At 39.9% G+C, this 22,122-nt stretch overlaps 1 protein-coding gene across 1 annotated transcript; it reads left to right on the forward strand.

Annotated features, from left to right (window-relative positions):
• The first annotated feature begins 1,334 nt into the window (after positions 1-1,334).
• On the forward strand, positions 1,335-20,336 carry GABRD (gamma-aminobutyric acid type A receptor subunit delta). The gene is made up of 9 exons (XM_072883790.1): positions 1,335-1,553; positions 11,080-11,192; positions 11,769-11,836; positions 12,741-12,961; positions 13,779-13,861; positions 16,242-16,379; positions 17,296-17,451; positions 18,047-18,258; positions 19,523-20,336. Exons 1-9 carry the CDS (start codon positions 1,486-1,488, stop codon positions 19,820-19,822), a joined length of 1,359 nt encoding a protein of 452 aa, XP_072739891.1. The 5' UTR covers positions 1,335-1,485; the 3' UTR covers positions 19,823-20,336.
• The last annotated feature ends 1,786 nt before the right edge of the window (positions 20,337-22,122 follow it).

Genomic DNA, 22,122 nt, shown 5'->3' on the forward strand with positions numbered 1-22,122 from the left:
CAATCTGTAGATAATCTGCACATTTATTCTCCTCCTGGATCCCACGGGGCTGTTATTCCCCTCACCCACCACCCCTTAGTTGCCATTGGAAATACTGGTATTAAATAATAATACAAAACTAAGCATACGGAAAGATAAATCGAACACTTTACCCCAGGTGCATCCCTGCATTTGATTAAGGTACCCGCACATTCATTTTTTGCTTTACGACACAATTTCTTTAAAATGTCTCCTTCCCAGTGTTGCCTTTGTGGGTTGGTTTTAAAATTGTCATTCTAGATTGAACAGCACCAAAAAGCAGAGGAGGCGGAGGAGGAGAGAAGAAAAGAGCGAATATGGAGGAGAAAATCGAGTTTGACCTGCAAGTAGAGAGGAAACCAAACTCCCGACAAGCCTCCCGGCCGGGCGTCCCTACTGCCCCTCCTGCGATGAGCCACGTTCCTTGAGAGCAAGCAGAGGTCCCCGAGAGTTTGCGAGGCACAAAAGATGGCAACGTGCACGGCATTATGGAGTGCTAAGGATGTCAGCTCCCGAGCAACCGTGGGATGGAGTATTGCAAATGCGGTTTCACAGCTCCGTGCTTGCTGAAGTGACCTGGAGCGTTTCACTTCAGAGAAGCCCCTTAGGAATCTGAGAGCGACGAGGCAGAAGTTTGTCAAACCGCGGCTCTGCCTCTTTCGGGTTTGCACCGCCGGTCTGGGACAGCTTTTGGAAAGCGAAGAGGTGGCAGCTTCCCCTCACCAGAGCCCCCCCCTCCGTTTATATTCCCTCTTCCCTGGGAAGGCTGCTGGCAGAGGGGCTGCAGCTGCGCTCGCCCCGGAGCTGTGCAGCCGGGAGTTGCACAGGGAGGACGGGGGCGGCGGCAGCGCGCTCCCAGCGCCCGGCGGCACTCGGCTCCCGCGGCTCGCACGCCCTTTGCCGCGCCGAGGAAGCCCGCTCTGAGCTCGCTCCGGGCTGCCTATGGCCAAACCGCCTTTGCCCTTAGCCCGGGCTGCACCTCCCTCCTCCTCCCCGTGATTATTTGCACAGGACATGTCTAGTATCTCCGGAGCACTTTTAGTTTGCTCTCCCCCGCGCTCGGTGGGATTAATCTATCCTTTTGGAGGTTATTTTCGGCAAGCAGCTTTGCACCCGGGAAGACCGGCCGGAGGCAGGGCCAGGCGCTTCTGAAAGCAGCAGAGGAGGTATGCCGAAGCAGGGCAGCGGAGCCGGGTGGGAGTGAGCCGGCGGAGCGCAGCCGAGGTGCCAGCCCGCAGAGGAGGAGAGCTGCCCTGCTACCTGCTCCCTATTTCTGGCTGCCCGCATGGCTCCCGGGCACTGTAGGGATTGTGGGGGCTGCTGCTGCTGAGCAACAATACATTGCTGTAAACTCAGCCTCAACTTATCGCAGCAAGCAAGGATGGCAACACTACTGGAGCTTTGGAGCTGCCAAGAGAGCCAGGGAGCCCGGGTTTTGTTTGCCACTGTCTAACAGATGGGAGTAAAATGGAATTTCTTACCTGGGTTTTTCCTGCCTTGGTTCTACTGTGCACCCAACAGCACAGGTGTATCAGGTAAGAAAACGCCTTATCGTTCGTTCTTAGGCTGGCCTTAGACGGCCGTTCTTTTGGTGTGGCTGGGGTGAAAAATGCCAGGTCTGGCTGTAGCTCCCACTTTTGCCCAGGGGTGCTCTGCGTTTAAGGGCTATGACTGCTCTGAGTGACTGTTCAGTAGAAAAAGGGGTCTTGACTGAAGAGTTTCCTCAATGTGCCCCATCTTTTTTTTCCCCCCCTTCTTTTTCTAGCAGAGGATGCACTTCTGCCAACTGAGCAGCAGTTTCTTGGGTTAATCAAGGGCTGTGTTTTTAACAGGTTGCCTGTGGAAGCCTTCTCCCCAGGGCACTTACTCCAAATTGGGGGCAATCACTTTTTCTAATGGCACTGCACATCCCAGCACAGCCTCATCCCCTTAAACAGCTCTGTAGGGGGCCTGCGTGAACATGAAACTCTTCCATAAAACCCAGCACAACCAGTGGGGTACTAGCTGAACATCTTTGCTTAGGGCCTCCATAGGCACAATTAACAAACCCAGAATACAGACGTTCCTTTTTAACGGGTTCATTAAGTCTCCTGAACTTGAGATAAGAGGAAGAGACTGGCAGAGATCTTAGAAAAAACGTTTGAAGAACACCAACCATTTCTTAAAATAATAAATTGTAAAGATACATGTTTGCAATTCTCAGTCACATTTATTCAGAAGGTGTTAGCTAGGCAACAGCTATGTTCTCTATATATATCCTCTACAGATCTGGAGGCTGTATGTGGAGAAAGCTTGCCATGATTATGCAATGAAAATAGAAGGGGGAGTAAAAAAGAACTTGCTGCATGTAAAAACATGCCTACATCATCCAGAGCAGAGGTGGCTGTGGTATTAAAGGGGTCTTCCTACTTCTACTTCATAGACATTATTAATAGCTTCAGAGGAGTATAAGAAGCAAAGCGATAATTGTAGTAAGCCGTTACATTGCTGTTACAGTTTTTGGAATTAATTAGTGAGATCTGTTTTTTTCACTGGTAAGGCAAGGATCTTGCATTAGAGGAAGTGTCAAGTCAACTGCTCTTATTCAGGACTGACATCATGATTTATCCTATGACCTTGAATCTGTTATCCAGGGTCAGATCCTGACACCCTCATGCTCTGAAGCAATCCAGTATTACAGTGAAGGCAGAGAAAATACTGCTAATGACCTAAGGGCATCAAGATCTTGCTCCATAATTTCAATGATCCTGTTTCTTTATCTGCACTTGGGCTAGCCTTAAGTATTTTGGTTGAAAAGTGGTGTTTGAGTATGAAAGAAGAAAAAAAAGGATTTTAAGGAACAGTCAGCCTTTTCAGCCTGTCTTCAAGGTCTGTTTCTAGGCACAGCAACTGCCAGGTTATATGCAACCTCTAATTTGTTGGATACATTATTTTATATTTGGATTCATTACCTAGTTACTGGACTTTCTTTCTCCAGTTACACAATAGTGATGAGTTGTTTGTTAGACATGTATATACTTGTGGCAGAGAGTAAGGCAAGGCAAATTCTACCTTGTGAAATTCCAACTGTTCAGTTTGTAGTAGTTGTCCAAATATGCCAAAGTGTAAGACATTCAATGGTCATAGAAAACTGCTCTGTTTAGTACAACGGTTTTCTGAAGATTCAGGATTTAGCATGGCTATGGCAGAACATTGTTGAGTCTTGTAAAAAGTGAGTAGCCTTGCTTACATGTGTACTTTTGATGAGTTAAACAGAACTAAAACAAAATTTTATCTTTGTATGAGTAAAATTACTCACACATTAGACAACCTATGAAATAATTCCCCTTGTAAGGGCCCAAGAAGCTCATTAACTTCCTTATTCTTCTTCCTTGGAGTTCTGTAATATAAGTACATATAATTATTTTTGGTAAGAGATGCTTTTATGAAGAGCAGTATTTTATTAATACTGTGGTTTTATAAGAATGGGCAAAACTGCCAATAGCTACATTTTATTGCTCTGATTTTGTTTTCTAAATGTAATGTGATTCATGGTTATGATGCCAGAGGCCATCCAAACCCACTAAGTTCTCTGCTTGTGAGTTCTATGGACTGTATATTGACAGGTATAAACAAAAACATATTCAAAAAAGGAAGAATATTTCAGCAAGTTCTGAACTCAGTGGTATGACATAAGACTTCCCAAAGGCAAAACTACCTATTAAAATAATGTTAAGGTTTGGCAGAGGAGGGAAGTGGGGAATACATGTAGCCTGCTTCCTCATAGCATTTCTGAATATCCTTTCAGGGTGCTTTAGGGGCTGTATGTGAAGCAATTCCTCTGTCATGTGTGCTATTTGACTGAAGTGAATGAGCCAAATTCAACCTAAGTCAGCACATCCTACTTATGCCAATGCTGTTTTCAGGTAAACATTTTTAAAAAGTAGTATTTTGTGGTCTGCTTGAGACAGTGATTAGTGGCAAGAAATTTGGCATTTATGTCCTTTGCCCTTTTTGGGGCAAAGACTGTATCTTCCACTGTTTTATCAGAGTTTGATATGCTGTGGATGCTGCAATAATAAATGTGTCATAGTGAATGAGATCATCTGCTGAAACATGTTTAGTGAAATATTTCTTCGTTTGAGCGGGGAAAGGGTACTATTGATAGGAGTTTTGGGATGTATGTTCATACTTTGTAATTCTTTACCGAAAGAGATTTTAATTCTCTAATTAAAATAGGTGTATCTTTTATATTGAAGATTCTACTATGCTAAATTACTTTTATACATTTGCATAGAATTGTCCTTCTGTTGTGTGTCTCCCTCAGCCTTTTACTTCTAATAATGGAAACAGAGCAGCTTTAACACATGAATATATGCAAAGAGTGGTCCATTTTCTGTAGCTTAAAACTCACAGAGAAGAAATAAGGGCTTTGACGCTCAAAAGATTGCCATGAATTAAGCCTAATGCTTTCCCAATTACGTTTCAAAACACAAAATATATTTACAGTGAGCTTCACATAGAGTCAGGAATGGCAGATGGGAAGGATACACATACTGCTCTGAATAATCCTGGTGTTTGACAGAGGGCAGATCGTTCACTGACCTTGCAGCATATTCCTCATCTTTTTCCCAAGAAAAAGTTTTCTTGAGTAGCAATGACATCTGGGACATTGGACTCCAAAAGATTATCTCAAAGAAAATGAAATGTACTCCATCCCAGTCCTCAGTATCAGTCAAACTGGTATTTCCATCTACCAGGTTAAGAGATTCATATAACAACTACGTCACAGTCCCAAAAAGAATCAGGTTAGCAGATTTAAAGAAGAAATAGGAGATGCAAAAAGTGATTTTCCACATCTTACTGCTATACATGTTTGTCAAAAGGTTAGCACACTCTCCCTACAAGTGTGACCTAAAATCAGTGTCTCATTGGCCACTGACGTAAAGATGCTGCTGAGCTTTTTGCACTGCTGCTGAGCTTTTGGCACTGCTGTGCAAAAATAATATTGCTAATGTTATCTCTTGTTCAGCTGCTGTAGTGCACTCATTCACACAGAAGATATAGATGCCTCTTTCCTTGGTGTAATTTAAATACTTACCAGATTTTTTCCAGTAATATTGATAAATTTCTACTGTTTTCACAGTGTTGTGGAAGACAGTGAAGACAGGCTAATACCTCAGTTGCCTGACAAGCCCTTTAAAGATGTGCTGTCCAAGTTCATGGATGCTTCTCCTCCAGATCACTCCACATTAGTAGAATGCAATGGTCCTGCAGCAGCTGGGAGAAAGGTGTCAGCTTGGATAGAAAGGGTCTTGCGATATATGTACTTTTTATTCTAGAACTGATAGTACTTAGCTCCAAAAGAGATGCATTTCTTTGTCATTTGAGATTCATTGCTTGGAGTTGCTTTCCCTAACCTGTGTCAAGGACAGTTTTGTTAGGCAAAGAAGAACTTCAGAGTTTTGCCAGGTTTATCAATGGTGATTTCCTCTCCCCTTTGCCTAGTGTGCAAGAGAACTAACTATTCTTTTCATAGTTTAAACAGCAGTAATCTGTTTTCTACTGCTAACAACAAGCTCTGTTGAAGTTCTCACAATGCTTAAACTCCAGATATGGACAGATGCAAATATATTCTCCAGAATATCTGCTTGAGAGGAGATGTGTACAGAGTCAGAGTGGATGAAAAACCATCTTCTTCAGCTTTAGATTTGAGAATGACTTTTAGAGTGGTATTAGTACACATGACTATGTTGCCATTCAGTCAGCTAGGCACCCCACTCTGGCCTGGTGCAAAGTAAAGATAAGCTTTTTGATGAGTTATGTCCCTTGAATTTTACAATCAATAGTTTAATTTTACAAAGTCCTTTTCTTACTAAAACAAGCTTTACAGAAGCTTATGTCAGGAAGTGAAGTTGCTGAATCAACTAATAGTGGTTTCCTTTCTTTTCATCTTTACTGCTTACACTTTGAAAAGTTAATCCCTTCCAATGCATCTTTTCTATGCTGGTCTTCCTTTTTCAGGTACAATAAATGAATAATATTTTAGGCCATATATAATCCCAACTGCTTATCAAGGATGAATGAAATTCTCCCACCATCCTTCATGTAACTTTAAAGCACTGGATCTGATGTACAGAAGTCTAGAGGAATGGCTCAAAGGAGTTATCACAAGCTGGCCCATAAAGTCCCATGAAAATAAAGGTCTGCTTTCCAAAGTCATCATTTTTGACTGAGGACTGCTATACTATCTGCTAATATTCACACTTTTGCCTTCACCAGATAAAAAATAAATGAAAATATTATAGGTAGAATAATATTCTTGAGTTCGTTATTTCTCCTGTCCCTCAATATTCTTGAAGGACAAAAAAGAGGGGAATGGGAGATTTCTACTGTGCTGGAGGACCTGGGATGACTTTAGACCTAAAGAGCACATGTCAGACTGACACAAGCAGGACTTGGACTCATTTACACCAGGCTGAATCATACACCCAAGCATACAGCCCCTGCTACATTAGTTCTTGTGTCTGTATTTTTTCCCTTGCTCCATCAGCCTCCATGTCAGTCCAACAAAATGTAATTTGAAAAACATGGCTGTTTAAAGTGATCACTGGGTAGTTTAAAGGTAAATTATAGGTTCACAGAATCACAGGGTGGTTGAGGTTGGAAAGGACCTCGGAGGTCATCCGGTCCACCTCCCTGCTCAAGCAGGGCCACTCAGAGCTGGTTGCCCAGGACCATGTTCAGACGGCATTTAAATATTGCCAAGGAGGGAGACCACAACCTCTCTCAGCAACCTGTCCCAGTGCTCAGTCACCCTCACAGTGAAAAAGTGTTTCCTGATGTTCAAGCAGAACCTCTTGTGTTTCAGTTTGTGCCCATTGCCTCTGGTCCTGTCACTGGGGATCACTGAAAAGAGCCTGGCTCTGCCTTCTTTACACCCTCCCTTCATGTATTTATATACATTGATAAGATCCCCCCTGAGTCTTCTCTTCTCCAGGCTAAACAGTCCCAGCTCTCTCAGCTTTTCCTCATATGAGAGATGCTCCAGTCCCTTCATCATCTGCATGAAAAAAGCCTAATATTAGCAAAAGCTTTTGGTAACTCAGTGATAACTGTTTGTAAATGAAACTGTAGGTTATTCTGATTCACGTATTCTCTTTGAGTATCTAGGAGTCATTCTGTGAGCACCATGCTACTGTGTGAGTAAGTGAGTAAGTTACTTAAGGCAGTAACTGAGTAAGAGTAATTTTGTTGCCCATTTCAAAGAAATTTTAAAATGAACCAGTTTATACTAAAACATCATTGAAGTAAATCTAGCCATAACATTATTTCAGCTGTAATACTTTAATAACCCCCACTGGTATTAGGTGCATATAGCTCCACTAACTTCAACACATTTGTTACACTGACGATCTGACCCTAAGGCTTTATTAATAATAGAAACACGATTCATTTTAATTGTGTCATGGATATTTAAGTAAAACTCCCTCTAGATTGTAATCTGCTTAAAACACATGGCAAGCTACAGCCCACAGTTTTTAACCCAACTCTTGTCATTTTAACTTCCTTTTAGCTCTATGGCTCTCCTTAATGCTGTTAAAATAGAATACTGACACAGGATACTGCTGCATACTGTAATATACTGCTGCATACTGTAAATGCTTTTTTCAAAAAAGATGAGGCTCCTAGCAGTTCTTATGGTGACATTGCTTCTTTTATAGCAAGTGTCTAATTATAAGTCAGTTATCTGGGGATGAGTTCTTGATGCACGCAAGTAGCAATACCTATTGTGAAAGGGGAGCAGCAGAATTTGTTTTTATTATTTTTCTCAGGTTGAGTACTCATAAATATACATGGTATTCTAATTTTACAACGACTTGTACCTAGCACTTTTGTACTATTGTGTATGTAGGAAGCATAAGCTAGATTCTCCCATCCTCACCGATCAGGCACGCAAGATAGGTCACTACGATGCAGTCACCTTTTGACTTAAGTATTGTTTTCAAAACACTTTACAGAGCTTGGCTGCAGTTTTAGCAACAGGAGTCAAAAAGCACCATCTTCTACTGAAAAGGCGAAGATATTTTAGGCAGATATATTAATTCAAGCATATTCTAGTTATTTACTCTAATTATGAAAAGAGTTAAAGTATCATTCTTTACCTATAAAAGGAGCTCAGATATTTTACTGATTAGGAATACCATTACATACCTATGGCTGAGACTTACAAGGTACAAATAAGTACATTTTTAAACACAATACTTTCAACATTAGTCTCATATTCTCTAATCTGCCAAGGCCTTAATTTAAAAAATTATTTGTTTTCTGTATTAACTGATAGCCTTAGTATTTCCACAAATAGGGTAGTGAATGTAAAAGAAAATAAATGAAAGAATTTCTGAACTGCAATGTTTGATGGCATTGCAGAAGAAAGCCAGACCTTAGCAGCTGGATCTTGCCAAGTATTATGAAACTATAATGTCATTTAAGTAAATACTGACAGTTGGATGATTGAAAGACCAGCACATAGGAAACGGCAATCTGATAGAAATAAATGTTTATATAGTTGATGAGACCCAACAAAGGAGAAAACTCTGTCAACATCTGTTATAAATCTTCAAAGCCCTTGTCTAAATCAATTATGTTATTCTAATTTATGTAGCTGAAAATATGGCTCTGAGTCTTCAAGATCCCTACTCAGAAGAGATATAAGAACCTGAGAAATATCGGAGATAGTCATTTGAGATGAACAAAGAGCAGTGTGCTCATGGCAAGGAAACATTATAAATGCAATTAAATATATATCCCCAATTTTAACATTTCGCTGTGAACTAATGAAGTTTCACTTTTGAGCAGCGTCCCTATGCTTTAAGGTCACTTAAGCTTTGACAAGTCTGTTAATGCAAGTTTTCAGTGTCTCTGCTGCTCAGGACTCACATTTATACATTGTAATCCCAGAACTCCTTCCTTATATAATTGACTCCATACACATGGGGCAAGAATTTTATGACCAGGGCAATCAAAGGTTTTTCTTTCAGTCCCCTGTGAGAAGAAGAGTTGGTTATTGTAGGATACTCTGCTACTGTGCTAGCAGTAACTGCATGTGCTGAGCTGAATGCCCAGACTGGCATATTTTGGAGAGAAAAAACATGTGCTTTATGTGGGTCAATGTCGCATGAGCACTCTAAGAAAGTTATGTAAGTACCAAGGCAGAATATGTTTATGGTATAGTACTCTGCAGCCTTTCATCAATGTTTAACGAGCTTCTCTTCTGTTACTAGTGATATATATCCCTCAAATGCCATGTTTATTGCTGGACTCAGTGGAAGATGCTAAAACAGTGCTCAGGCAGTTTTGATATAGTACTTGGATTCAGATGCAGGCCCTCTCAAACCACTGGCAAATTTTCTCTTTGCAAATAGTTGTGGTAGACGTTGTCACAGTCCTTCATTTCTCTGTTCCTGTCATGTCAATCACAGTGCTGGCAAGAGGAATTGTGTGAGCAGGCACAGATCTGCTTCAAATGAAGTCTGCCAGCTCAGTTTAAACAGTTAAGGAAGACAATATAAGCTTGCCTTTGTTTATAAGAGATTATGGAATATCCAGATAACTGCTTGTACCAGGAGGGTTGAGGGGCTGGCATCTGCCAGGGGGTGGAAAATGGCAACAAGAAACTGTGCTAATGTCTCCAGGGAGCATCACTGGATCAGAAAGAAGCACACACCTAGCACCTGAGAGATGGAGCCTTATTTCTGAGAGGGGGACTGTGGCATGCTGCACAAATCTGATAGCAACACATTACCTCCCAAACAAAACCAACCGCCTGTTTGGTGGCTCACTCAGGTCCCAAGAGTGACTACAAAAGTATGCATGCATTATGGCATCCCACGCTCCTGACCTGAGGCCAGATGGCCAAACGCCCACGCTGCCTGATGCTGGCAAGTGCAAAACAGCACAAGCAGGTGAGCTGGGGTCCTCCCAGCATGATGGAACCATCCCTATATGCCCAAAACTCTGGGGCACCTCTGGAAAGGTGGAGCGGAGCAGAGACATTTCAGTACTATGGATACCTCACTTACCGCTCAAGACCATGTCCAGGAATGGCCCCAAATCCAGGACCATAGTCAGGGCTCTTGCCCCTGCATTTCTAGGAGCATGGAGCACACTTCAGCCTTCAGAACAATGGTCAACTCCTTCAGGCTCACCACTATGGGCAGCTCCTCACATTGCAGAACCACGGGCCCCTCTCGAGGTTTCTGGAGGCTCCCGAGTTGCCTGGACCGTAGACAGCCACTTCTTTGGCTCAGAACGAGGGAGAACTACTGGGGCTTTTGGGTGCCATGGACAGCACCTCCTGAGTTCCAGCACCACAGCCCACTCCCGCCAAGGTTTGGGTCCATGGCAGGTCGGGGCTGTGGCAATGCCCCTTCAGTGGTTCTGTGCTTTCAGCTGTTCAATTTTTAAGCGAGATCTCCTTTTTGACCATATCTTTGCAGTTTTCAGGTGTTTGTACACCTTCTATTAGCATTGCTTTTCATATTTCTGAAGCCCAATGGTACTTTTCATAGTATCGAAGATGTTAAATCCCAATTCCAGCTCTGTAATTTTTACTGTTTTCCCATCACATTTGACAATACACCAGCCTTCTTGATCTCAGCTGTTCCATAGTGGTACTAGGAGCTGTCTCAGCTGCTGTGTCCTGCTACCCAGATAGCTGCATTTCAGCATCCACAGATGCATTTTATGCAGTATACAAAGGGTCTTGGTTTCCCTCATGCTTTCTTTACATTTCTAAATCTTTTTTTTCTACTTTTTTTTCAAAAATAAAAAAACATTAAAAAGTATGTGTTTGGATTTCAGAACGAGGCCATAGTCTTGCCTGAAATATGTTTTGATTTAAACAAATATCTGAAATGGTTTTCCTATCTATATACAGTATTTTTCCACTAAATTACCAATAGAGATGATTATACTGTAGGTGGTCTCTGGTGTAAAAGAAGTCAATGTCTTCCCTTTTCTGTTATTTTTCTGTTTGTAAACATGGCCAAGTTTTAAAAGATACTTATTCTCTTTACCTAGAGCTATGAATGACATTGGAGATTACATAGGTTCCAACATCGAAATATCCTGGTTACCCAACCTGGATGATTTAATGAAAGGGTATGCACGGAATTTCAGGCCTGGGATTGGAGGTGAGACTTTGAGCGTAATGTCTCTTTTGTTTCTTACAATCCTTCTATGCTCTGATGTTTATGTGAACTTCATCCTCTACATGATTAAAAGGTTGTGGTTGTCTGGATACTGGAAATAATAACAATCAACAATTTGCTTGATCTTGAAAAAAGGTGAACTGTACAACAGAATTAGCAACACAGTCTTCTTGCTGATACAGTTCTTAAGTCACTGATTTCTAAGTTGAAGGAATTTTGGATTGCCTTCTGGTGATAATTTCTGCATTTGCTTGAAGTCATGCTGTCTGAAACTAGATGATGTGGTTTCCAGAAGGGATTCCATAATTTTCAGTAGCTGTGATTGTATCTCATGTCCTTTATCACTGCAGTGAAGTGTTCTGTTGGAAATTGAGGATGCAATCTGCAAAAGATTTCAATCTCTTGCTCTAAGGTAGATTTTACTTGGAAAGTGTACTTTATAATGGAAAACACTTTTATAAATTCACTCTGTATGAAAGAATTAACAGTCTTGGGTCATCTATATTTTTATAGGTACTATGATGATGTAAATCACCCCATTCAAACATTTTTTCTCAGGTCCTCCTGTTAACGTTGCTCTTGCAATTGAAGTAGCCAGCATTGACCACATCTCAGAAGTGAACATGGTACGTTATCAGTTAAACTTACCAAGCTGTGAATGTATGTACTGCAATGACAGAAAGTGCAGAAAACTAACTAAATAGAGGGACAGTTGATCCCCAACATGTTTGGAGTGGAGAAATTACCACAAGAAGATACTGTAAAGAACAAACATTGTATTTCGAGACACAGGCAGAGTCTCTTCTGGCAGACATTGGCAATTACAAGAATCTAGCCATGTATAAGTCACTGAGATTTCTTACTACAGTTAGCAAGGTTGGATCTGTGCAGCACGTACTAACAGAAAGCCTAAATTTAAGCATTAACTCCAACTTCTGTTAAAATTCCTTTTCACCATGGATACTTCCAAAAAAGAAGCTAAGGGAACGATTGGTTGTGAGATGTTCCTCTTTTTTGTGTAAAGACCTTTAAACAAAGCAGTGGAGTGTAACAACTTACAAGTCACATAAACAAGCATAGGCATGAATTAACTGCATTTCTGAAACACAATAGATTTAATTTTAAAACCAAACTTTGACTTTCCCTCCATCCTTTCCCTTCATTACAGATGCATAACTTCACCTGATTTTTAAATTTTGCTTTAAAAAACCTTCAAAACCAAAAGTTGTACTTGTGGAGATAATAAACTGATTTTCTTCATTAAGACATATGCAACTCTTGCAACATGTTATATATAACACTGACATTGAATCACTTTTTAATATCTTGGGTTTATCCTTGGTAGAAGCATATGACAGAAATCAAAATGCTTGGGCAACTCTGTGGTTGACTGAGTATAAAAATACTTATTTGCACAGGAAAAAGTTAATACATTCCTAGGCTAATACAATACATTTTTGACAAAGTCCCAAGGCTTTATCATTGTGTTTGTTTAGCATCACTTTTTAATTGGGATTTCTCTTGTTGTAGGAATATACCATGACGGTATTTTTGCACCAGAGCTGGCGAGATGACCGTCTGTCTTACAACCACACCAATGAAACTTTAGGCTTAGACAGCCGGTTTGTGGACAAGCTCTGGTTGCCAGATACTTTCATAGTAAATGCCAAGTCTGCCTGGTTCCATGATGTGACGGTGGAAAACAAACTTATCAGGCTCCAGCCAGATGGAGTCATTTTATACAGTATCAGGTGAGTGAGAAAGAGTGCAAGTGTACTCTATCGTGTATTAACTTTTTGAACAGACTATAAAGTAATCACTCAGTTTTCCTAGGATGATTTCCTAAAAGAATTATTAATTTAAAATGGAAGAAAGTACTGGTGACTCCTACCAGAGATCCCTTTGCTTTACAAGGATTACACTGCCAGGAAGGTATCTTTGGCAACACTAACACATTTTCCACTGCATAACCACTGATTGCTTTCAGAACATCCTTAATTGAAGATAAGCATCTCATAACTATTTGGTCACCAGGCACAGAGATGCTGAATACAGACCAAAGATTCTGTTCTCCACTCTATTTTCCAAGGGCACTATGAGCCTGATTTAGGCTCAACTTCCCCATCTTTCAAACAGAGAAAGTAATATTGCCTCACTTTGGAGGAGTGTTCTTGCTAGAACTCAGTAACTATATTTAAAGTTAATTCTGTAATGTTCTAAAAATTAATGACTGAGCACCTTTGAAATTGTAAGTCCAAAGTCACCCTTAAGGTACTGGTAGTGATCTTGGGGACAGTGGAAGGGAGCAGATTTGACTCAGAAAAGTCCTTTTTATCTTCAGAAGTAGCTGAAGCGTCCTCTGACATTAGACAAGTCATTTGACCTTTCTTCAATTTCCCCCCACCTTTGGGTTTCCCACAGACTTATTAAAGACAATAGCCATCGGGATTTTGAAAATAATTTCTTGTATTAGTATGAACGTTTCAAAGTTTTCCATTTACTCTTTGAGTTCTGAGGAAAAGGCTCTATCTGAATGCAACTAACTGGTGTTCACGTTGCTTGGAACAGGATTACCTCAACAGTGGCCTGTGACATGGACCTTTCCAAGTATCCGATGGATGAGCAAGAATGCATGTTGGATTTGGAGAGCTGTAAGGGCTGAGTACAGTGGTTCATATAATCTGTATTTTGTTTAAAGCCTGCGTATATGGTACTTAGCTTGCTGGAGTTTGCCGGAATGATTCTGCTTTAGTCAGTGATGTAAGGGGTGCCTTAGGATTTAGAAATAAAGGGTACAAACATGAATCCCTTAGTTCTCCATGTTGGACATTAGACTATGGACTTTTCAATACCTGTTCAGCTCTGATCCAATTCAAAACTATAGGATTTAATTTAGTGAAGATGAACAACCTACAGTCCTGCTGACAAATGTCTGGAACTTTGTGCTTCATGTAAAACCTAGTGCAATTGTGACAGTCACTAGCATTACTGAGGTTTGCATCAAATCCAGTGAGAATAAGTAGAGAAGCCCACAGGCAAAATTTGATGTGCTATTTTTTCTTTCTGAGAAAACAGGAAAAAGAAAGAATTCCCTGCTTTTAATGAATGCCATTGTGACTAACCCTTACATAGCTGTTTAGCTTGCCTAGGCATTCCTGTATCTGTTACACAGAAATCAGTCAGAATACTGCATGGATTGGCTTCAATTCATTTGTACTCACAAAGGCGGGTGAAGAATGAATTTGTATTTTGTCCAACCTGTATTTTGTCTATGATCAGCATGTAATTCCCATGAGCATTAATACTTTTGAATGAAATTCACCACTGACACAAGCAGGGCCACCCAATCAATGGCAATGAATGCAGCCTTTTGTGGTTTTTATATCAAGGAGTCTACAGGTCCTGAGGGTTCCAGAGATTTGTGAACAGCAGTTTCTGAGCAGATTTACTGGCCTATTGATGCAAGTTCTCTTTTTCTTTTTTAGCACTGACTTTGTTTTCTAGGCAATTAACCACAATACCATTTTATCCTGTCAAAAATAGCAATCTACAGTTTTACTTATGTAATCACCAAATGCAGAGGCAGCAGACAGTGAACCAGCAATCAATTCTCTCTCCCAGCAAGTTCTGCAGGGAGTTTTGGTGGTGGTTGAATTTTTTAATTGAATTTGAGGGTTTTGATTTCAGTGAAACAAACACGTAGAAATAAAGCCTCTTTAAACAAATGACTTTGTTTAAAGTAGCAAGTTGTCCATTAACAAACACTAGTAAAGATCGATTTTCTATTACATATTACATATTGCATGTTATATATTGCATGTTGCGTATCGCATAAATTGCAAAATATGCAAAATTGCAAAATATGCATACATATTGCATATTACATAAATCCCCTCATACATATCCCCCCGCTTCTCTCATGTCCCTGGTGCCCTGCACCTCTCCCTAGCAGTTATCTTCCAGCTGCCATCCATGCCAAACTGCAGTCATTAATAGGCTGAGATACATGGTGATTGTCAAGCTAGCTGGTGCATCTCAGAATGCAGGTGAGTCTGAATTATACTGCTGTTCTCTAACTGGATGCACAAATTTGATTTTCTGTTCTCTGCACACCATTTCCTACAAAACTTTCAAGAGTCTAGCATCTTTGAAACCTTTACCTTTTTGTCATTTTGATTTGAAAATATCGAGGAAGTTCAAAAGCTGTTAGGAGGACAACTGGCAGAAAAACACTGCACAGGCAGTTTGCATAGGCATTGTTTTCTGATCAAACCACTTTAAGCCCGGGGGAGGCCCTAATGCTTGTTTCCAAGAGCGGGGATTCATATGAACAATTTCTTCATATGAAATTACTTCACTTTCATGCAGCATCCATTTGTAAAAGCACTGTATGGATTGCAAGGGGAGATACAGAGCCAACCGGACACATACTTTTTGAGGACACAGGGGGAATCCCTGACAAAGGAAATGTGTTTCCCTGACGCTGCCTGACTGGTACAGAGCACCTATCTCATAAAATCAATGTGTGAACTTGGAGATAGACTTGCAGTACAGAATTACACTCTGATCTGTCTTCAGTAGGATAGGCATGGATAGATTAGATTTAGTAGTTATTTTCTTTTACAAACAGAATTTTCTGTGACTCTGAGATCCAAGCACAGTGCAGGACTAAGTAGGCTAGTTTGAGTGCTACAGTACCAGTTACTCTACTTTAAGTGAGTATGCAGATGAGCTTTTTGAGAGATAATTTGAATATTTCTCATGAGACTCAAGTGCATTGTTCTATACCACATATTGCTAGTCAGTGTGAATCAACTTGGATTATTCTCCTTGTAGGAAAGCTACCCCAGTGTGACACTGGCAACACTGATGTTGCCAGGGCAGTGAATTATCCAGACTGAATCAGAGCATGTTTGCTATGGGACTGATGAAAATCAGCGTAGCAGAGGAATTAGAGGACTTCCACGATGAGTCCTCTAAATTCTTAATTTCTTCCTCAAACTTTGTGTTTATTCAGCTTTCTTTTGGCAGATGGCTACTCTTCAGAGGACATCGTCTACCACTGGTCAGAAAACCAGGAGGAAATCCATGGGCTGGATAAGCTGCAGCTTGCTCAATTCACGATTACCAATTACCAGTTCACAACAGAAATGATGAACTTCAAATCTGGTAACAGGATCTGTCTTCAATTCAGGGACAGTATCTGACTTTTTCCTGCATAGGGAAACCTCCTGTATCTATAATAGAAAATCCTTCTTCTTAAGTAACTAATTTAAGAATCTGTCAGGTTTCTGATAAGAGTTTTCTTTAGCTTACACTTGCAAAAAATGCCAACCTTTGCTGAGCCTTCAGGTAGCCACTGTAGCCTATTACGTCCTTTAGCTCTGTATGTTTCACAATATACTGCATGGAGTAGCCAGACAGCACTTGATAAAAACCACTTGAGATATAGCTCACATTTTCTTGACCTAATTTGCAACTTCGGATAAAGAAAAATTTCCATTAGCCTTGACGTTATGAGCCTTATGACGTACAGTCAGATCATTCTAATTCTATCCAATAGAAGTCAGTGGTGTGTATGCGTATCACTGGGTTTATTGCAATGTTTGTAAAAGATTGGAGTAATTTTTTTCCTGCTGATTTTTCATCCTCTTTCATGTATTCAGATTCTCATTTATGCTGCACATCTCCTCTAAGCTCTTTTTTGAGTTTGAAATTAACTTGGCCTTTTAAAAAATCTAAATTTAGTATCTGGAGGACTTTCTACAGCAGATGATAAGACAGTACACATTTTGAAGCAATACTGTTATTTGAGAAGACTCATGATTTTATTTTCAGATCTGGCATTGATATGACCTGAGACAAATCATTTGACCTATTCTTAGCTAACAGTGCTGATGAGAACTGCAGTACCTCGTGCAGGGTTTATGAAGACTAATTGAACAACATTCAAAAAAGCTTTTTGTGATCCTTGTGCAAAAGATGTTTAAGAATGTAGATCTGTGTCATTATAGGAACTGTTATTTTGAATATCAGCTTAACTGTAATTCACTCAGAATCTTTCTTTGTCTGCTCTTTTTTCCAGCAGGTCAGTTTCCCAGGCTCAGTCTCCACTTCCACCTTCGGCGAAATCGAGGAGTTTACATCATTCAGTCTTATGTTCCTTCTATCCTACTAGTGGCCATGTCGTGGGTATCCTTCTGGATCAGTCAGTCAGCTGTGCCTGCCAGAGTGTCATTAGGTAAAACAGATAGTTTGGGGAACTAACAGGGCATGCTGAAGCTGTAATTATGCTCTCTAATAATCCTCATTTTCCATGAAGGTGCATTTATGAATACTGTGTTTACATTTGCAGAAGAGAAGGTCCTTTAAAAGATTTCCTCCATATTTTAATTTGTCATGCTATCAGAGCAGCTGCCTCAATAAAGAACAGAAAATAACCATCTAGAGATGGTTAAAAGCAATAGTGAATGTGAGGCAGATGTATGAAAGAATTGATTTGAAGGAACTGGGACAGTGACAAAAAAATGTCCCTGGAGCTTGTGGATCTGTTTGCCTGAGCAAGGGTTGCAAGTCCAGATGCAAAAGTTTTTGAGGGTTAAGTCTTCTGGTTTTGTTTGTCCTGATCTAGAACAAAACCAAGGATAACATGTTCAAAGCTGCCTTAGTCATACAAATGCACAGTTTTTTTATAAACTCCCCTGTTTTGAAAATCAGAAGCCACACTATTAAGGAGCTTCTATGGTGAAAATATTCTTCAGCTTCAGATTAGTAAATACACTTATTATAGTGTATACTATGAAACCTAAAGTAAATCTTCTCACACTACACTGCAGGTATAACTACTGTTCTTACTATGACTACGCTGATGGTCAGTGCCCGATCTTCGCTTCCACGAGCATCTGCCATCAAGGCACTTGATGTTTACTTCTGGATTTGCTATGTGTTTGTCTTCGCTGCACTGGTAGAATATGCATTTGCACATTTCAATGCTGACTACATGAAAAAGCAAAAGAACAAGATAAAGGCGAGAAGGCAGAGTGGAGAGGTCAGTAAGCATAATACTGTGAATAACTCTGCAAAAGCAATCATCCTGCATTATGACCTTTTTCTACTATGGAAGCAAATTCTTCTACCCCTTTTGGAAAAAAAAAAATCCCTGGTTAACTCTTTTGTCATGTTAATATGACAAGCAACCAAATGCAACTGCTAATTTCCTCTTGCAGCATGGTTAGCACCAAAGACAACATATTCTTACATGGTTTGTTGCTGTATTGAAGATAGGAAATGGAGAATAAGAGAGAATGAGTAAGAAGAGAGGCAAAGTATGTCCTGAGCCAGATTTGTACATCTTACACTTTAAGAATATATTTAGACCCTTTGATATTTGTCCCGTCCTCAGTGTAAGTTATGGTAACCTTGAGTTGCTCCTGTAGGGCCAGGGCAAAATCATTCTGACAGTATTACATGAGATGGGGAAGAAAGGCCTTTTCTCAGAAGGTATTCTTTAGTAGCTGCTTCTGCTAAGACTCTTCTGGTTCTGCTACAGCATAATAAAATGCTGTCAACAAAACAAAAACTAGGCCTGTAGTCTTGAATGTTGTCCCCTGGAGATTACATTTTTTACACCTAAACTGCATAAGGTAAATACAGATATAATTAGCATGGATATAAGTTATGTAGATATGAAGCCCAGTGAAACTGAACAAAGGAGTCTGTGGATGAAATTTCTTCCAGGAACTCCAGATGGCTTTGCTGCTTTCTTCATGTGCATACATGCATGTTAGTGACGAAGCAAAGTGAGTTGATTAAGGAACTTTTTTTTTTGATAATTCACAATTTGTAGTCCAGGCCTACACATTTTTGAACTCTCTGGCACCTTGGGTATTATTTATGATTATTATGACTTCATTTTATTAAGCTGTAGCAGATACAACTGATCCATATTCATTTTCTGTCCCATCTCCATGTTCTCTCTGCTTTGACAAGAGCCTGAGAACTGCCTGTTGGCTTTGGCCACAGAATGGGATAACTGTCTCCTTAAAGACAGTCAATTATTTTCAGTCAGGAGGGCCTAAGCATGCTGTCTCAATGGTGCCTCGGTAATTCAGAGCATGTAAAATTATAACCAGAATTTAGACGTGGTAGCACAGTCTTTCAGCAGTCCTTCTGCCAAAGCAAGTGATAAATACCTTTCAGCACTTACGGATCTCACAGATATTTCCCCATGTCAGTATCATGGCTAGCTTGGATGAAGTACGCTACCTTTGCCCTATAAATTGCTATTATAGGTTCTCCTCTTTCCTTTGCAGATAAACGTGAAGAATGCCATTGTTCTGTTTTCCCTTTCCATAGCTGGTGTGAACCAGGAACTGGCCATTTCCAATAGGCAGCACCGAATTCCCAGAAGCCTGCCTGGATCGTATGGCACAATAGAAATAGAAACTGGAGAGACAAAACAGCAGCAAGTAATGAAGCTGAATAAAAAGAGTGGTCTGAAGTCCCTCTTTAAGCCCATTGATGCTGATACCATTGATATATATGCCAGAGCCGTGTTCCCAGCAGCCTTTGCAGCAGTCAATGTTATATACTGGGTTGCATACACAATGTAAAAAAAAAAAAAATTTCATGTGAAGAGCTACAAATTGAACAATACCTACAGACTAAAAAGCCCTTGCTGAAACTGTATTGATCCATCTCTTCTCAAAATATTTTCCAATGAGCTCAAGACATTTCTAAAGTCAAGAAATTCCTGCAATCAATTCCTACTAAAAGCAGCAATTTATTACCAATCAGATTTGGTCCAGTAAGAACCGTACTCTGCCAAACAACCCCAGCTCCTTATTTCCTGTATTACCATGAGACAATTTTTCATATGTACATATTTGCAGCAAAAGTTTAAATCTTAAATTACCATGGTTTTCCTCCACTTTAAGGGTTGATCAGTAATGAAGATTTGGCTTTTCACACTCAGATCATTTCCTTTTTTGTAATGGAAGAGCTAACTCCTCTCTTCCACACGAGTGATTTTCTGCATCTGGCCTTCTGTGGGATGGTCTAAGTTAACGGTAGTGGTAAAGCTGGAGTTTTTAATCATAAAAATCTCATGAATAAAGTAAAAGGGAATAGAGGGGAGTGGAGGCTTTTTCTTAAATTATTATTTGTCTTGGATAAAGTATTGAAAACTTTTCAATGCTCTTAGTTACAGCATGAAATAAAATATACTACATAAAATTCTACTGAATTGTTAATAATGACTGTGTTACATTTCAGATCTAAGCTAATGAAAGTTTAAACACTTAAACACAGTAATGTTTATTAGTTTAATAGGCCCAGACAAAAGTGACAATAGACAAAAGTGATTTAGAAACACAGGGAAAACTCAGGCTTTCTGTGTTGGATTGGGAAAAATTTTAAAGGTGCTTGATAATGAAGGAACTCAGACTCCATTTTCAGGAAGGACTTTAGAATTTGTTCTGTTAATTTTCAGTGAGAGCCTACCATGTATGCCTCTGAAAATATCCTTTTTGCATCTGTCCCTAAGTATCTGTCATAAATGGCTTTAAGTTACTCGGTTGCTTTGGATATTTTTGCCATTTTTATTCAGAGGCTGTCCTAATATGTTAGGCCTCTTCACTTCCATTATTTGACAATGAAATTTGTGGGTACTCGTACACACTCCTTAGTTCAGGACTAGATCTTCTCACCCAACTCATGCAAAATAACACTTTGTTCTGTAAATAATTCCAATGAGCTCAGCAAATGAATGCAGTATTCACAACAAATAGAAGTTTACAATTAGTCTCTAAAAGACTCCACAGCAAATATATTGGGATATGGATTAAAACAACTGAAGTATTGCTAGTTTAGGAAACCAATGTAAGACACTTTAAAAGGGAAATTTTTCTTGAGGATTTTGTTGCCTTGAAAGTGAGAGGTTTTTTCAAATGTAGAGACTGACACAAAAGAAAATATGAAGTGAGAGAGGGAGAGAAAGAAGGAAGCAAAGCAAGTGGCTGAAAGCTACGATGGAAGGGAGCACACGGAGGTGCGAGATTAAACAAGCCAAAAGATGTAGATAAGAGAAGAGTTGCATTGGGCTTTGAAGATGGGGATCTTGAATGTAGTGGCTGATGATTAATAGTTGCAATTGCAATAAGGATGAAACAAGCATTTAACCACAGTGGAGTGTGTGTGTATTCCTCCTGCCTTACTTATCTGTGACATATGGTTTGATTTCATATGACCAGCACCAAAAGATAGAGCATTTTAACACAGATTTATAACTTAAGATTTGTTCAATATCACTGAAGTAAGAGAATGCTCTGAAGAAAAAATAATGATCCTGAACTGAGCTAGAATAGAATAGAAAATACGCTCCCATCATAAGTCAGGCTTAGGTTCACCTCAATCTTTAGTTTCTGTTATAATGGAAAAACTATTTGCCAACAGTGTGCTGGAAAGCGCAAACTGACATCAAGCTATAATTGCTCCACAAAGTTCTCGCCAGTCTAGCCCTGGACTGAGACACCCAGATTCTGCTCCAAGATCTTGCCACTGACTTGTTGGGCAATCTCAGTTAAGTCATTTCACTGCATCATCTGCAAAATTGATATAATGATACTGATTTCTTTCCTATATCTTTGAGTTTTACAGAAGAAAAACCCTTCAGGAGAGACAGAAACTCTTATCCTCCAACTAGGTAAGTGCATCTAACTAGTACTTATGTGGTGCTATTTACCATAGTTTCTGAGAATCTCACATACTGAATTAAAGCAAAGTATCACTCAACTTTCACCTTATCCAGAAAGCTCATTAAATTCTGCATCTTCTTCAATACCTGCAGGTAATCAGGCTTCTCTTTTTCCTTCTCCTTCTGCTCTTTCTATTTTATTATTCTTGGTGTTTGTTC

Source organism: Ciconia boyciana, chromosome 19 (assembly GCF_034638445.1).
Source record: "Ciconia boyciana chromosome 19, ASM3463844v1, whole genome shotgun sequence".
NCBI classification, from domain to species: Eukaryota; Metazoa; Chordata; class Aves; order Ciconiiformes; family Ciconiidae; genus Ciconia; species Ciconia boyciana.

What these genes read in the sequence shown, in the direction of transcription:
- GABRD (XM_072883790.1), top strand. Translation starts at nt 1,486, where the DNA reads ATGGAATTTCTTACCTGGGTTTTTCCTGCCTTGGTTCTACTGTGCACC. An exon ending in ACATCTCAGAAGTGAACATG is followed by an intron (nt 11,837 to 12,740) that starts GTACGTTATCAG and finishes CTCTTGTTGTAG; the next exon opens with GAATATACCATGACGGTATT. An exon ending in CATGTTGGATTTGGAGAGCT is followed by an intron (nt 13,862 to 16,241) that starts GTAAGGGCTGAG and finishes TTCTTTTGGCAG; the next exon opens with ATGGCTACTCTTCAGAGGAC.